Source organism: Schistocerca gregaria, chromosome 9 (genome assembly GCF_023897955.1).
Source record: "Schistocerca gregaria isolate iqSchGreg1 chromosome 9, iqSchGreg1.2, whole genome shotgun sequence".
In the NCBI taxonomy this organism is placed as follows: Eukaryota; Metazoa; Arthropoda; class Insecta; order Orthoptera; family Acrididae; genus Schistocerca; species Schistocerca gregaria.
Window position 1 is genome coordinate 111,142,971 of NC_064928.1, and position 18,117 is coordinate 111,161,087.

The following is an 18,117-nucleotide window of genomic DNA, read 5'->3' on the forward strand; positions in this document are numbered from 1 at the left end:
TTACCAGGACAACACCAAGCATCCAAACACGCAACCACCGACAAAAGAAGAAAAAATAGAAATTATCCAGTCCTTGGAAAACAACAAAGCATCAGGAGGAGACTTGACAGTGGCCAAACTATGGAAGCAGGTGGGAGACAAGACTGTAAGCAAGTTGACAGAAATCATAAAAAACATTTGGGAGACTGAAACATTACCTAGTGACTGAACTTCTGCCTTGATTCATCCCTTACACAAGAAAGGGGACTTGACTGATGTCAATAATTATCGAGGAATCTTATTGGCATCTGTCACATAACAAGATTTTCTTCAAGGCCTTATTAAACAGAGCTGAACTTCAACTGGACCCATAGCTAGGGAAATACCAGGCAGGATTTAGAAAAGGGCGCTCTTGTACTGAACAAATACTGAACCTGAAGTCAGGGCTACAGCAAGTAAAAATGGCTGGTAAGAAGTATGTCATCATCTTTGTTGACTTCAAAAAGGCATATGACTCAGTCGAGAGACCTACACTCGAGAACATCCTCCAAGAACTAGGGCTAGGTGACGAGACCCACAGCCTTACCCAACACACTTTAAGCAACACCTGCTCACGAGGAAACCTCTCAGAAAGTTTTGAAATCAAATCAAGAGTAAGACAGGGAGATGATCTGTCCCCTCTCCTCTTCAACTGTGCCCTGGAAAAGATAATAAGAGAATGGCAGAAGGAGTTAGCGCGAGAGTGGATTCCAAATGGTATCTCTTTGGGACATAAGTGCACTGGGCTCAGTGTTGATTGCCTGGCATTTGATAATGACCTATCACTTCTACCAGCTTCAATAGAAACTTCAGTGAAACAACCCAGCATTCTCAGACAGCAAGTGGTAAAGGTTGGGCTTCATGTATCACTTGAAAAAACGCAGTATATCACGAACATAGACGAATCTCCTAGTGCACTGCATCTAAACCAGGGAGAGATAAAGAAAATCAACAGGTTTAAGTACTTGGGAGAATGGCTGGAACCTAATCTATCTGAAGGAACAGCAACAAGCTAGAGCTGGCATACCAGCTGACGAAGAATACTTATGATAAAGAATGTCTCTCCCGTAGCTCTAAATTGAAGCACTACCAGACAGCCATCCATCCTGAAGCCTTATATGCTTCAGAATGTTTAGTACTCAGTAGGAAGGGACTTACTGAAAAGCTTGAAATCCAGGAGAGAAAGATAATGAGGAAGATACTGGGGCCAGTCAAGGAAGGTGACAACTATAAAAGGTGACCCAACCGAGAGCTCTATGAGTACTGTGAAAGGATCACAGATGTAACTAGGAAAAGATGTCTAGTATTTTATGGACACGTTTACAGGATGCATCGTGACAGGTTGACCAACCAGTTTCTCTGTTACTGGCAAAAGAGGAAGACCAAGTCACCACGGTTGATGGAAATGGAGAAAGAACTTAAGGAACTACGAATAACAGAAGGAAACTTGAAGGATCGGACAATATTCAGGAAGAAACTTAAACAAAAGAGATTCCAGGACAGACTACCAAGAAAGAAGACTAGTGCCATCTGGACACAGGAGAGGAAGGAACAACACAGCCAGAGGATGCGTAACTACTGGGCAAATGTCAAAGCCCACTTGAATTTCTTCAGGTGCTTTGACAATATACTTAAATGAAAAGAGTAACACATAGAAATAAGAATGTTTGTAAAATAGATTTAAGTAAATTATGATCCATATTATTGAGATAAATACCCTCCGAACAAAAGCATATCATACTCTCCAGAAGACCTGTAACATTAAATCTTTGAAATACATCTAAAAACATCTTTTCATCTGTTTGTTTATGTAAGTTACTCTCGATGTATACTGTGCACTGACAGTTGTGTGTGATGTTTAACATGGGGTAGGCTCTGCACAAATGGACCATAAGAAAACAGTAAGTACAAGTTCTTCCAAATTTGGCCATTAACTACGTATAAAAATCAATAAGTAACTAAATGTTGGGCATTTTTTATATATTGTAGTAAAGGCAAGAAAACAAAGCAGAACCTCATACATTAAAAACATTATGTAAAAATAGCATAGTACAAAGAGAAATCAGAATTGAAAATGGGAATCGTTTCCCAAAATATGTCATGTAAAATATAAATAAAATAAAATTGTGGCTGGTAGCAGAAACGTTATTTATAAACAAACCCATTCTTCCCTGAGTCGCAGGCCTTCACAAAACCATTTATAATAGACAAAATCAAATTATTTGTATGGACACAGTGAAGTGGATCAATATTATTCATTCAGCAATGAAGAGACATGGATTGGAAAACTTAATAATAATGATAAACAACAATGAGAACAACATTGAGAGCAACAACAATAATAATATTGTTGTATTTATAATAATTATAGAGATAATTTGTTAACAATATGTGACCACATTTACGTATGTTCCAGGTTTCTGCAACATCTAGATGCCAATGTGTACATTGCTCCATTTTAAGGCGGCAACAGACACGCTCGTTCCGCACTGACCTCTTTCTGTCCTATCTTCTGTGATATGTTGTGCTGTTGGTGTGCTGGTGCACACAGCCTCAGGTTTCCTGTGTCAACCGTGATGTAGTTACCTGTCTCAGAATTCTAGTATTGGTGTTTTTCTAGTCATTATTAATGTGTGTGACTGTATGAAATAAGCTTTTATGAAAACAAGTGTTTTTCTTATAGTTGGTAAATCTTATTGTAGTGCCTCAGAAGGATCTGTAAGTATTATCAGAGCTGAGTTTTAATGTGATTAAATCCCCCCCTCGAAGAATCCTATCTCAGCCTGTGTTACGTACCTTGCATAATTTCTTCTGTTGTTAGCTGCAGATTAAATAGTCAGTAGTTCTGTTACCGTTTGTATCAAATATTCTAAATCCTTGAAGTAAGATATATTTTCATTTGATGTAACAAATCAGCCTTTGTTTGTATCATGTACATTTATTATTATCTGTTTTCCATGTTGTTTAACGATTTTACTCCTTACATAAGACAGTACCTCTCATTATATGAGTATTTGTGTATTTTTCTGTGTGCATGTTTATATGTATAGATTATGATGTGTCAATAAGGATAAGCTCTATGTTTGTGACAAAAGAAACTTGTGCCTACTTCAAAATGTGACCTGAAGCAAATGGCAGCTTTGTGAGAAGGGTTTCTCTTGCAGAATACATTAGTGGCACTGGAAAGTAATATATTTTCCATTTATAAAATGTGCAAGAAGTCTGTAGGAGTTCAGCATAGAAGGCAAGCTGTTGCATTACGGATGATGTAGTATTTGTTGCCTCATCAATAGTGGAATGTCAGTGATGGAGAGACTACTCATTGTGTGCTGTCTCTTAGGCATTGTACAAGAGTTATTGAGCAAGTGAGATTTCTTACTGCCATAAACAGTCACAGAATATAATCAAAATATCTTTAATGTCAGATTTGTAGTATTAAAATTTTTTGGTGCACTTGCCGCATTAAGTTCCTATAAAAGTTGAAGCTTTCAACAAAATCTACCATTTTCTTCATCAGTTGCTTTCTGATAAAGAAGAGCTCAGAGTTCTTATAGAAAATTAATTTGACTAGTGCACCAAGAAAATTTAATACACTAGGAGAACATGTTTATTTAAAAGCATTAGTAGAACTAGATGCAGCTGTTATTCAGCAATCCCTTAACATATTCACACTGCAACTGAGATACTTGCAACTGATGCACAGTGCATACCAACAGAATGGCATGACCAAACAGCAGTGGGGGTCCACTAGGTAGAACACGAACACGATGTCACATTGTACAACTTAATATTGGAGGTCATCTGAAATTGTTAGTACTGCTACTGTACACACCACAGGTGATAAGAAGCTTCAGTTTAGTGGACATCGTTGTTTTGGACTTTCTACAGAAAGTGTAATAATGATGTCCTGGAATTGATATGATCACCCAAAATCAAAGACAACCTGAAGGTGGTGTACTGTAACACCTTAACAATTTGTGTTTGAATAAAACCAGTAAATGCAGCTGATCGTGTTGTCCTCACAACTTACAGGGTGATCAGAAACAGTCTGACAAGCTTGTAAGGTTATTGCAGGGTAGGTTGTGCGGAGATATAATTATTAAGGAAAAAACTAGACATGTTGCACCTTTTTTTTTGAGCTGATCAGCATTGAAGATAGCCAAGCAGGCTGTTGTGTGCACAAGTTCTAGTGATCTGCTAGCTACTGTGTCACCAATTGTGTTCTTTATTCAGTTTCCTAAAACTAAACAACAGAGTGATACAAAAATTGGACATTGGGTTATAGGAAGGATCGAACCTGAGCCGAAGGCTGAGCAGTTTCTGGCACTATCATCTATGCTATGAGAACAACTGACACTAATTATATCTGGTAGGCCATTTAAAATAAATGCATGATGGCCTGATTGACAGACTTCAATGCAAAGTAACTCGGAAAGCACACAAGGGGGTACTGAAATTTTTTTTCTTAAAAATTATTGCTCAGCACAACCTACTCTGCAGCACCCTGACAACCTTTTCAGAATGTTTCTGATCACAATGTGTAAGATAACAATAACAGCTATTATCTCAGTGCTGTAAGTTGTGTGACACTGGCAGTCTTGCTGCAGTTTGTTCCTCGAGAGTACCTGAGATTTGCTGGCAGTTGTCTTTGACAGTTACTCTTGGACTCTCATTGCAGTAATACACCGAGTTTCTCAACAGTTAGAACTTTTGAGAGAGAAAACTGCAAAGTCCTGTAATTTGAAAACAATGGTTTATGGAATAGGATAGATTGCTGCTCACCTCATAGAGGAGTCACAGAGTGTTAGACAGGCGCATTGAAACAACACCTGTCTTCAACTACTGCTTCACGACCAATGCCATCTGAATTCCTCCCACCAGTACCCAGTTTTCTGAATTGCAAAGGCATGACCCCCTGGCCATCACCTGCCTCTGTCTCCTCCTCTGCTCTCACCTCAGTGTGATCAGATAGCACAGTATGCAGCACAGGACCCCTTGGTAGAGTCCCTGCATGGCAAACAGTTTTAATTCGCCACAAACAATTGTTAATAATACAAGGTTACTCATAAATACCTGTGGTACATCACAAGATGACTGCACAAAAACTACAAGATGTATAGAAAAACAACATCAGTGGATAGAGCATCAGTCCATATGTGCTGTGGTGTAGTTGAAGAGTGCACCACTGAGGGGCAGGAGTGTCAGAACATATAGATGGGTCATCCTTTCTGTACTGCCACATTTATTAGCTCATACCTGTAAGTAGGCAACCTAGTGATTTCCAAGGTGGACTGCTGTCATTGCACCTTTCTGGGTGGCAGTGACTTCAGTGAATTGATACTACAATGGTGAAGTTTCTGACATCCCTAAAACTGTGGAAAGGGGTCATTTTGAGCCCGTATAAATTTCTTTCATGTTGACATTACTACTGTATTTTAGTGTGCACTAATGCCTAGCTTTTTGCGAGTTATATCATCGATTATTTAACACAGTTATTAAAATATTACTTATGTATTTCAACAACAACAAAATCTTACCGATTTATCATTGCTGGTGCTACCAGGTTTCCTAAACTGTTGACTTTCATATACTGACAATTTGTAGATGGTTCTAGGCATATTTAACATATTTGGTCCATATTATACCCCCGAAAGTTGTATCCGTGGCCCGTTGTACTTTTTACTCAAGTCATTGGACTGTGCTAGATGCTCTTAGCAAAGATGATTTCTGTTTTACACACATACATTTCCTGCACACAGCTTTGTGGCACTTTAACAGCTGTCATTGGCATTGTTGACTTTGCAGAAGCAGATTTTACACTGCTACTGCTTTGTAGATGATTTTGATCCCATATTCTCTTCTTTTATCTGCTCTTCTTCCTGCTCTTTCTCTTCTTTGAGTTCACAAGTTAGCTGAAAAAGTAACGTTTTCCTCTCATTTTCTGGTTCGTTACAATTTTGTAGATGACTCACGTATTTATTGCTGCCATGCCCAAGAAGGAGAAAGACATGCACTAGTCCTGCATGCAACTTTTGCAGTTTGTTTACAGGTCATTTGATCAATTACACCCACTCTGTGCTTTGCTGCATTGTGGAAAGTTATGGTTTCAGGCTTCTTGTTTCACTTTTTGATTACTGCTACTACAACGTGCAATATACTCAGAAGAATGACTTTTTCTCCTTTTCTTGATGTACAGTCTTTGTTTCCAGTATGGTGCAACATGGTTGTGGAAAGTATTTCAGCATTTGGCTTCTCTTCCTCATCAGGAATTTCACGATGTTCATTGTACCAGCTAATGAAATCTCCCCCCCCCCTTTTTTTTTAGCTGCTTAGCAAGTTGAAAACATATTACAGAGTTGTCTATTATCACATACTTTCCTCAGTTTAGAAATGGCTCAACGAGATGTAGAACAATGTACTCACCAAACGGTTGCTTCACTGTCAACAATCAAAAATGTGAGACTGCGTTTGTTGGGCATGGATTGCCTGAACCTGCATCTTACACCTACCAATTTTTCCACTTCCTCGAGTGACACAGTGGAGGCCCCCCCCCCCCCCCCCCCCCCGCCCTCTTTTTTTTAAGTACTTTTCAAACACTAGATTCCATGTGTTTCTTCACGGGAGTGTAGCATTGCTTTGTAAAAAGAAAGACAGACTGCACTTATGACAGAGGCATCCACCCTTTGGCAAGAGTACAAGTGGCAGGACCTCTTCTCCTTTAGAATGTTCTCAGCCAATCTTCATCCAGTAAATAGAAAATTAGCAGTCTTCCACTTGGTTACATCTGTAGTGACTATCTTTGTAGAGGCATTCAACTGGGCCTGCTGTAGTGGAGGAGGTGAGGATTGCCGTAGAGCAGCATCTGAACCCTCTTCCACTCATCCTTGCTGATTCATCAGTTTTCGATTCAGCATCAGAATTTTCTAAGAGATATAACTTTCTTCATCAGAACGTCCATGCTGACAAGACTTGTTTGAAAATGTCTGTCATGCAGGAACTGTTACCTGAACAGCACAATGTACTGTAGCAGATTGAAATGTGCATGTGCCAAGACGCAACAACAGTCAGTAACAACTCTGCACAATTGCTGATTATTCCCCCTTTTGTAGTTGTATTATTTACATATATTTGGAAGAGAGATTACAGTGGTGTCAAATTGACCACTTCTAGTTATATTGAATGAAATGTCCAAGGAAATATAAATACAGATAAATGGTTGTAGCTCTTGTCATAAGTTGCCTTAAGAAGCACCCTATTTATTTACTGATGCTGACTAGTTTCAGACATCTATGTCCATTTTCAAACCATCCCAGTCTTAAGTGTGACACTGCATGCAAAAACCTATGTATAAAAATTGCCCCTGCAGCAATGATCAAAGTGGCACTATGGCCGACTCACCAATAGTAAATAGACCACATAGGACAGATATTGGAGATTTAATGCAACTTATAAAACAAGCTGTTGATCTATTTTCACCTGCAAGTTTGTAAAGTAAAAAATATTATGTAGATCCTAATACATCATCATAAGGACGAGAAAAGATTAGGAGAAGTCGTATTATTTCATGAACAAACTAAGAAGAAATTGGATATTACATTGAGAAAATGAAAAAAAAGTCATCTTGACCCCTTCTACTGTTATGCACATATTTACATTTACTGTATCATACAAATGTGCCCATACTGAGCACTTGTAAAGTTATAGAGATGCTGTATCCACCGATATGCACCTGTTTTTTATATATATCTTGTACTTTTTTGGAATCCCCGTGGTGCTTTTGAATAATGTCGTATACAGGCAGATGCATTGTTGTAATGTAGAAATTACTGAGTCTCTTCCACTCACAAGTCTCCTGTTCTCAAGAATCTGTGTCTTATGTAAACTTGAATTTATAATATTGTTATTGATAAATAATATAGATTACAGCAAGAGAAATAATTTGTCTGAGAGGCAAATGCAATGTTTCTGAGTGTTGACAGACTTATAAACAGAATGGACTCGCACACCTCTCTCCCGTGGTGATCGACCATTTCTCTGTCCACGAATGCCAGTGTGCCAACTTCTCGGCAGTAAAGATTTGTCAGATGCTATATACGCTTATCAACAGCTCATTTGTCTGTGCTGACTCCTTCCACTGCTGCCTTAAGTTAACACACTCCCAGTTAGACTGACAATGGGCCTAATAAATATTTTGGCATATTTATTGACAAATGTAGTGCTTGCTATAAGTCCTGAGCATAATGTATAAGGCATTGTTTGAAGTATAGCACAGTGTCTTTTGTTTACAGTATTAGTAACTAGCTGCATCAGTACAAATGTAGAAGTGGTATACTCATTCAGGTAAAGAAAAACCATCTGGTATGACAAGATTGCATTTTTCACAGGCTATTAAGAAAAAGTACAGTTTGACTGTAACTTGGCACTGCACACACTGCAGTGTAGTTTTCATTCTGTAACATTACAGTGGAAGCTGACGCAATTCTATGTGCAACAGTAAGTCTTAAAATTTATGCTTCAAAATTTTTATCGAAAGTGACATTGTGAGCCTTCAGATAAGCTGTGTCACAGTTTTTATACCTGTGTCAGGAGTAGACAAGTAACTTACTTTCCATACTAATAGTTGTAACATCGAACAAAGAGGATTAGTCATGTTACTTGCCCACCTGGTCATTCTTCAAATGCTGTATTTTATAGATCGTCAGACTCTCAAAGTGGTGCTTTCTAATCTGTGTGATGTAGTGAACATTGTGGTCTAAAAATGGATGCCTTTTCACTTTTGTTGTGAAGTATGGCTCCAAGGGATGCCACTGGGAGAAGGAAGAAGACCTAAACTGCCCATGATGAGTCTGTTTATTAGTGGACAGAGTAAGTAGTGTTAGAGAGAGAGAGAGAGAGAGAGAGAGAGAGAGAGAGAGAGAGAGAGAGCACTTTTCATGTGATGCCAGGGGCAGGTATGTTAAATGAAACAAGATTTTACTTAACTGCAGGTTATTCTTTCCTGCTGTAAACTTTGCTATTAAATTTATAAATATTGTATTGGATTCAGTTGGGTTCTCTATAGTATGTGTGTGGTTTGATCATTAATGTGCCACATAAATCGGGAAGAGCAGATTTCGAATATTATATGATGATGCTGTCCCCTCACTTTTAATGTGTCCACCTATTTGTCTAGTGCACAATGATAGGACATCTGGTCATACGTTGTTCAGGTTCCCACAAAGATCGGGTATTCTGTTTAGAAGATCGGAGGAAAACAAGAGCAGGCTATTTCTTATTAGCCACTGCAATGCTCATCCAATATTGGGGTAATGGTCTATTTCTTTTATGTTCAGAGAAAAAGCTTAAAAACACTTTTGTATCTGATGTGGAAGGTGTTATTGTCTCAATGTATTCCTCCTCCACATTATCTGATATGGAATTTGTGTACCCCCCTATCTATGAGAATATTTTCTAAATGTTTGTGAATTGTGTAAGTGAAGCAGGGATGTGGGGAAACTGCCCAAAAATAAACCCCCAACTGGGTGGCACACTGGCTGTCATCAGTAGTCTGCTGGGCGGATTTGACCTGGGGCTGCCACGCCTCCACACGGGTGCCTAAATGTATACCACTGATATTTATATATAAAGAATAAGTCCAAATTAGGGTACTAAGCTTACTGCTTAACACACTGACTACAAGCTGAGTGGTTGTGTTTACTACATTAAGCCATTGAGGGTGAGGAGATGGCTCATGAGAGTGAAGAAGGCTCCAATACCTTACACTTGCATGGCAGTAGGTGAAAAACAGAGCACAGATTTGCAATTGAATGCCAAGTTGTCATTGGATGAAGGTCTCTGATGTACATAAAAATTTCAAAAGAAATATTACCTGAATGAGTTTACTGAAGTAGATTAGTGTCACACAATATAGTCCTGTGTGTGTTATCAGACAAACATTATAAGCAAATCAATCATATCATAGAACTGAACCAAAGGAATTTAACTGATTGTGATATGTGACCTCTTAGTGTACTTCATTACTTAAAGCTTTAAGCATGCTTGATTATGAAAATGTGGACTTTGAGTGTGCCAAAGGTATTGTATGATAATATTGTAACTTTCTAATGATGGTTGTGATCTGTACTGAGAGCTATACCTATTCTTTCACTTATTTTATAACTGTCAGAATACATGTACCACATAAGTGGATTTTAATGGGATTTGCACAGTGTTTGTAAATACATGTGGGAAAAAAATGTTTTATTGAGTAAATTTTATTATCTCTTTTGTACTTTACAAATTCAAGGTACATAGTATAACAACTCTACAGTTACAAATATCACTTACATTCTATATAGATAAAGTACATAAATGTATATTGTTCATTTTTATTATTTTGTAAGACTGCCAAACTTGGAACCAGTTACTTTTCAGTTCAGGTATTTTTTTGTTGCAACTGCAAGTCACTGTCGTGTTCATGAAATCCATTGCACTGGATTCTATATGAGGTGCTAACAAATAGCTTCGTGGTCCCACTGCTGAAATTTCACTGACATTTCTGCAGACACACAATGTTTTTATTCACTTGCAGTGTTCCCATGCTTTAACTAAATCTGTGGGCAAATAGCCAAGCCAACTGAAGTTCAATGACACAGAATAACAGACCATTTTCTCAGTGTCTAGCAAAGTGAGAAATAAGTATCTGTGGGATACTAACTACAAAATGGAGGTATGATCACAACAAAGAAATCAACACTCAGTATGGTTGCAGTGAAACTGTAAAAAAATCTTAAAATACAATAATGAGCAACTGATGTAAACTTTGGCTGTATGTACAAATGAGCATTGAAACATTTGAGCTGGTGGTTTAAAATCTTCAGGCTGATTACGTGGATGAAAAATATTTTCACAGTGGCTATGGAAACATCATTCATTACCTCCCTGAAACAGCTTTTGGACTCGGTCATAACTCCCAAAGATGTGGTAATAGATGGAAACATTCCACGTAGGAAGTTACATGTCTTTGGAAGTAAATTTTTCTTGCTGTTTGCAAACTCATTTCCAATACAGTGTAGTTGGTGTCAGTTTTCAGACATCATAATTGGATTGTTTATCAAATGTAAACACATTTTTTTTAATAATATGCTTGTCCTAATAATTGGCTTTAATGGAAGTTTATATGGGTGGTCAATTGTGTTACCACTAAGAACTTTTGAGACTGGTCTTTTCTGTACACTGCAATAACAATTGGTGTGAAAATAAACTTTTATCAAAGTACGGATGCCTAACTTCATTAAAAATGCCTGCAGTTATATTCTCAGCAGTGGCAGTGCAAGAGAAAAAGCAATTTGATCTCCTCTGATAGCATAAACGTGCTTGCACACAGGTCTGGGAGAACTGGTACCAAGGGAGGCCTTCACAAGAGCTCTTACTTTATACTAATCTTTAAAAAGATGCATCACAGACTGACAAGACAACACACCAAAGAAAAAAAGGTTTCCCTTTTATTTCTGTCACCTCTTATGTACACAATCTGAAAGTCATTCTCAAAATACAGCATTCATATTTCTATAGTTAATATCACATTAAACATAAGAACACTCATTCTAATTAAATATGTGCCATCTGATACCTTATGGCAGTTATATGGAAGAATATTAAATTCTTTAATATAAGTAATAACCACTTGAAAGTTATGATTCAACAGATTTCCTGTGGCTGTATGGTCCACATGTTTAATAATAAAATGTACAAAAAATCTCAACACAACATTGCACAATCCTAAATTACAAAATATTCTTAAAAACAATTTCTTTTCAACAAAGACTGTTTTACCTCACACACATTTGAAAATGCAGCAAGGATGGACATTTTCTACACACATCACAAGAAATTACCTTCAACTCGTGTGAAGGTCAGTTTTTGTGTCACTTCTACATGCAAATTAAGGGTAAATTTTAAAAAGTAATGATAATTGTATTGTAAACCAGTTGGTCATTGTTTTAGTGTTCATCCAAGTTCAGCTGCTGCAGTGTAAAATGGAAGAAAATTGACAATTTTAAAAATGAGACACTAAGAAATCGCTCACTCTCACACCAAAAACTGTGACAGAAACAAGGGGATGACAGACAAGAGAAGTAGGCAGGATAAGAAGCATCTCAGAAAGTATGTGTAGTCACAGACAGACATTTATGGGGTACTGTCCAGCAACTTAATGGGACTAATGTAAAAAGAAAGACTCGCGATTGTGTGCTTGTTCACAGTCTACGGTGCCCAACATTTCTAAGATGAACAGACATTCTAACTGCAGCATTCCATGACCTCAAAAATAGCTCAGGTGGTGTCTTTCTTCTAGCTTTGATATAAAAAATGGCAGAAAAAAGAAAAACTATAAGCCCTTTCACTAAAATCAGGAACAAATTTCTTTCAACTCAATCATTCCGAAAAAACAATGTATGTAAAGTTTTTTTTAGGATGTTCAGTGAACATAGGTTATCCTTTAACCAACCCATTTTAATTGAACTATGTTATCAGACATTATGATGATGGCAAAACAAGTACAAGCAGGTGGAAATAAAAAATGTAAATGTGTGCCCAGTCATCTCATAAGTACAGTTGATCAGTTCTAAGTCAAAAGAATTCAACTTTGTCAAGTAATTACATTTCTTATTAACACCTAAATTTGCTATGATCTAAACCCAAATAATTCCTTTACTTGTCAAACTGCATAATGTATTAGTGGCTGCATCATAGGCCAATACCTTATTGCCATATCTGTTTGCTATTCCTTGAGTGTTCTTATGTGGTACGAAAAGGCAATTCACCATGTAATTTTTTTGTTTTTTAGTAATTGCATATTGAACCTTAATTTGTTGACTGATAATTGGAGTAATTATTTCAACAAGAATGATCCAAAAGTGACTTGAAGTATGGACAGTTGGACATATTTAAAAAAAATACATAAAGTAAAAATGATGAAGAATGAGACTTCAAGTGACAACAAATGCCATGAATACTTAATGGACGTAAACAACTTTTATGTTAAAGTGTTGTGCATGAAAACAAATGCAAATTAAAAATATATTCTCTTTTTGAACTGCAATTTACACTTTAAACATTTTGAAAGGCATTTGAAAATATTAGAACAACTAGTGTTCCATCCAATTACCAATGCCTCTTAAAAATTAAACATTCATTTTATAACTTGTCACAATGTCTGATATGTTTTGCACATCATGTTGGTAATTACGTAATTAGACTTTCTGGATGACTTCCTAAGCTCCTGCGATGTCAGCAAAATTTCACACAACACAAATACTGGCATAGGCAAGTGAAACAGTAAACCATCAGCTGAGGCGTAGAAATTTCTCTACACTCCTCTAACAACTTATTTCGTGTGTGAAGAATTTGGTGAAAGCTGTGTAGAGCTATTGTCTAATTTTAGTCACAGAGGCAAGTGACAATCCAAAATATTAAAAATGTTAAAAACTTTTTTTTTTTTTTGGCACTATCTGTAAAGTGCTTCGTCAGCGTTACAACGGGTAGCAGATCACAGAATTAGATTACACCAGTTTATTTGGAAGTTCAGTGCAGCCAATCATACATCTGGCAGAACATTTCTTCAATTTTGACATCTAATTACTGTGATTAAGGATCTTTAGTTTTTTGTGAACATAGCGGTCACTGTCCAATATTTCCTTTTTCCACCAGCTACGATGTCTTTTAGTGGTACGGTTCTCACAGCACATCAGTTGTCACCGACGTGCTCATCCATACCATCGCTCTCCGTTACGAGTGCACGCTCGAGAATGACACGCCCCTCCTTGTAGCGCTGATTCTCCTCGGTGGCAAATTCGTACACCCAACCCAGCTTGGCATCACAATTCTTGCAGGACACATCGCGAACCATGTGTCTACCAGTCAGCATGACGCGGTCCTGCACCTCACTGTGCAGTCAGAAGACAACAGGCAATAAATGATCAGCACTTGCTCCACACACAATTTCACAAGCATGCAAATGAAATATACAACAGTCACTCATTTTATCATTTATTTATACAGACACCACAGTGGTGAGCACATAAGAAGGCGCAGTAGCAAGAGTTATCGTGCCTAGTAATACTCCAGCCGATAGTGTCATTCTGCTGTGGGTGCATGTAGAACACACAGTATCAATTTTCATGTTAGTTTAAATACAGTGAGGTTACTTAGCCACTACAGTGTTCATTATCAGTGGCATAAAGCAAACACGACACGTATTACACTAAGAAGCAACAGCAATAATTTTTTGACCATATAAATTCTAGGCTGACCATATTTCAGAGACAAAATACAGGGACACTTGTGTCTGTACTTTATACCTAACTTCATAACTTACGCTCAGCTCTCTTGTCAGTTATTGGGATATTTTGAAACTGACAGTAGGCCTGTAACGATGCAGCAACTTAAAAACTCATAGTGAGAATGTTTCTTGATTTTGTGAATTGGGAAGAAAAATTTAAGTACATTACACATGAATAAAATTCTTTTTTTAAAAAGACTGATATATACTTTTTCATTGTAATAGCCAGGATGTTTTTTCTACCATGTTTAGTCATTTACTAGGTAGTTTGGTACAATCTGTTAATCCTAGAAACTATGTAATATTACTAATCAGTGATCAGACACAAATCATACATTTCAAACTAAAATTTAAGATTTCAGACTGTTACGGCAAGTGCGCGTATGTGACAAACAATATTCAATAAGCACTGTTAACACACGCTGCACCATTCACGTTATTGACAACATTAACTTCCATACGACTGCAGTCCCGCTAGAAATAGTTTCAGTTAACTGATGCTCCTTTATACCTCCTTTAGTTTTGTTTTTGCTTGTCTCAGGGCCGTAAAGTGGAAGGTCAGCAAGTTAGATATGAGGGGTAGCTAATACCTGCTTTTCAACATCTCTCTTACTATTTCTGTAGCCATAAGACAAATTAAACCAAATGTGGGGAAAATAAATATTTCTGTAACATTCTCCTTCTATGAAATTTGTTTTTCACATATATTTAATGAAATGAAAAGTAGTACTGAACACACTTTGTTTCCCACTTAAAAACTGCGACAAATATGTGTCCCGAATGATTTTCTCAGGATACCAGGAGATGTACGTGAAAAATAAGAGTGTCCCAGCAAAAATAAAATTCTGCTAGGCAGAATCTAAAGCAGAAACAGTGGCCTGGTGTAGCACTCACCCCTCCATTCCCAATTACCAGGGTAGGCAAGGGATGGAAAGTTATTTGTGGGACGGATGGATGGAGTCCCAGGAGGAACAGTCAGTATTCAGAGATATCACAGGAATGCTCAATTCAAACAAAACACTTTGTATGTCCTGTAGAGAAGAATCACAAAGGGAGTCCCACAGGTTCCAATTTTGGGCCCATTCCTATTCCTATGACAGAAAGACATCCTGTTTAAAATGGCTGAAAGAAATAAGGCAGATGGGACTAGAATAAAATGTCAAAGAAGTCAGGTGGGTGAGACATACACGTGTGCCACTTGCCAAAAAACAAAATCACATTAAGTGTGTTCTATCTCACAAACCATTCAGAATACTGAATACAACTACATGAAGTCTATTGCATCAAAAAAGCATTCCTGTCATATCACCGAATGTCGACCACCCTCCTGGGACACCCCGTATACAAATAATGGCATACTAATGATGGCTACGTAACACGGTGTGAGAACAGTGGTCACAGAGAGACCCTAACTGACAAGGACTTGGGACAAGTGCCACGCCTTGTTCATGACAATCAGTTTTGAACACAAGCATTGCATCCACCAGTGAATGGGTCCACAGCAACTATTTTACGAACATAAACAGCAAGGGAACTGCACCCAATATAATTTTGACCGAAGTACCTAGGACGTGGCCATATTGCAGCTGTCCATCTTCGGTGCACATCTTCAGTGGGCAAAAGAGCACAGAATCTAGACAACAACCAATTTTAATGTGGTGCAACGAGTGGTGATTTTGCTCTTTTTCAAATGATGCAAGTTGTCAAGTAATAGTGATGGGACAAGACTCTGATCAAGTGATTATTTTTTCTTTTTTAATTTAGGTTTTTTTTATTTAAATGAAACAACCACATGAAACTAGTCTGTGGCCACATTAGCTACACGAATATTTTTCGCTCACTCTCTGGGTTTGAGTGGTTTCCATCAATGTGAGACAACTGAATACGGAAGTTTTCATTCAGTCTCTCTGTTTGAGTGATCATTAAGCCTTTTTTCATCTGGGGCAGATCGACCAACATCCTTTCAAGCTGGATGTATAGCACCATCACTGGCAACCTTTGACACTACACAGCCAGGGCTGCAGCAGGCTTGAGAAGCTGTTGGCACAGTGCGGACCACCACCTCGTACTGGCTGCACAGGACACGTGCTTAATCAAAAAGGATTACTTTGGCATACCCACTCAGGGGCAGGACTACCCTCTGGAGGTATGTGCTTACTCTAGTAGTATACTAATTCTGAAAGTGCTACATAACTGGGTTCACTTCACTCAGAAGAATTAACGAATAGTTCAGTCAATTAAAATGGTCAAGAGTGTTTTCATCTGACAGAAAAACTACTAACTACTGACTGGTTTCATTTTAAAAGGACAAATGAATAATAATCCAAAACAATATGTAAACTACACATGACCAAGTCAACTGTTTTCATTCACTTGTTCCCACCGCTAGTACGGTACACTGGTAGCCCATTTAGGTGATTAACCCACAGGTTATTGGGAGTGCAGCTCAGGTCAGAGGTAGTTCTGTGATGTTTTCAGAGTGTTTTTCTCACTGTGACTAAGCACCCTATTTCAGGTTACCATGAATGTAAACCAGGATGTTTACTTCAAAACTCTCAGTGACCAAGTCTCAACATTTCTTCTACCTCTTCAGCATGAGTATGCTGTGGACACTCCCATTTTCTGTAATGGCAACAGCTGCTTTCACATAGCTGCACACACACATTCCTGGTTTGACAAACACTCAGGCTTGCTATCGTGGCTCGACTGGTCCACTAGTTCACTAAGATTTCAATTCGGATTATTAGGAGAAATGTAGCAGTTAGCTTCCATGCAATTTGGTTACTGGAGGCAGTGTGACATAGTATTAGTGTGATACTGATGGAGGAGAGGGTGACTAATGTTTGTGTCCAGTGACTTATGGTGAGACACACAACAATAACAATGCTTTGCTCAGCAACAAATAATTACGTACTTAGTGCCAAACTAGGACCCTCTCCCTCCCCCCTCCCCCCTCCCCCCCCCTCTCTCTCTCCCGCAGCATGACTCACAACCTTTCCTCTCAGCTTTACTCCCACCAGCACTCTTCATCTCCTACCTTCCAAACTTCACAGAAATTCACTCTGGAAACAACCCGCAGACTGTGGCTCTGTAATATCCTTCCTTCCACAAGTGGTAGTCCTGCACGTTTCACAGAACTTCTGTGAAGTCTGGAAGGTACGAGATGAGGTACTGGCTGAAGTAAAGCTGTGAGGATGGGTCACAAGTTGTGCTCGGGTAGTTAAGTGGACAGTGCACTTGCTGGTGAAAGGGAAAGGTCCTCTGCATACATCGCAAATCAAGATCCGAAAGCAAGATCTAAAGTTCACTTATGGTGACCACAGCTCTTCTCTTGTGTGCTGTCGTTGGTGTATTGTTATCATTGGTCATAATCAATGGGTGACAGAATCTGGTAGCCAATGAGAATCTGTCAATTTTTAATTGCGAATGTCACATACCAGTATATTGGTTGTTTTTTTCTGAATATGTTGCAATTTCCAAGGTGGTGGTTAGAGTGGGATGGGACCTAATAGTTCAGCTTCATTTACAAAGCATAGGACATCATGAACGAGCAACTTGGTTGGCTACCACGTCCAACTCATAATTTGTCATGTTCATTTCCTGTCATTCATCACGTGAACGGTTACCGAAAACAGCTCGTAACAGAACAGTCCGAGAGACCAACAGTGGGCATTTAGACAAAGCAAGCCTCATATGATGTGCCTTGAGAAAGAACTGATTTTAATTCTTTTTAATCATAGACGAAAACTGAAAAATTGACTGAAGAGAATGAAACTCTA

At 38.2% G+C, this 18,117-nt stretch overlaps 2 protein-coding genes across 2 annotated transcripts in view; one reads left to right on the forward strand and one right to left on the reverse strand.

The window, feature by feature from the left end:
* The window catches only part of LOC126291688 (uncharacterized), a 142,207-nt gene extending 130,658 nt beyond the window's left edge, over positions 1 to 11,549 (forward strand). Inside the window, exon 13 of the mRNA XM_049985311.1 lies at positions 2,435 to 11,549. Within this exon, the coding sequence (XP_049841268.1) occupies positions 2,435 to 2,480 (46 nt within the window). The 3' untranslated portion in view covers positions 2,481 to 11,549. The remainder of the gene's footprint in view (positions 1 to 2,434) is intronic.
* The window catches only part of LOC126291693 (protein yippee-like 5), a 29,290-nt gene continuing 21,423 nt past the window's right edge, over positions 10,251 to 18,117 (reverse strand). The window contains exon 3 of the mRNA XM_049985322.1: positions 10,251 to 13,943. Within this exon, the coding sequence (XP_049841279.1) occupies positions 13,745 to 13,943 (199 nt within the window). The 3' untranslated portion in view covers positions 10,251 to 13,744. The remainder of the gene's footprint in view (positions 13,944 to 18,117) is intronic.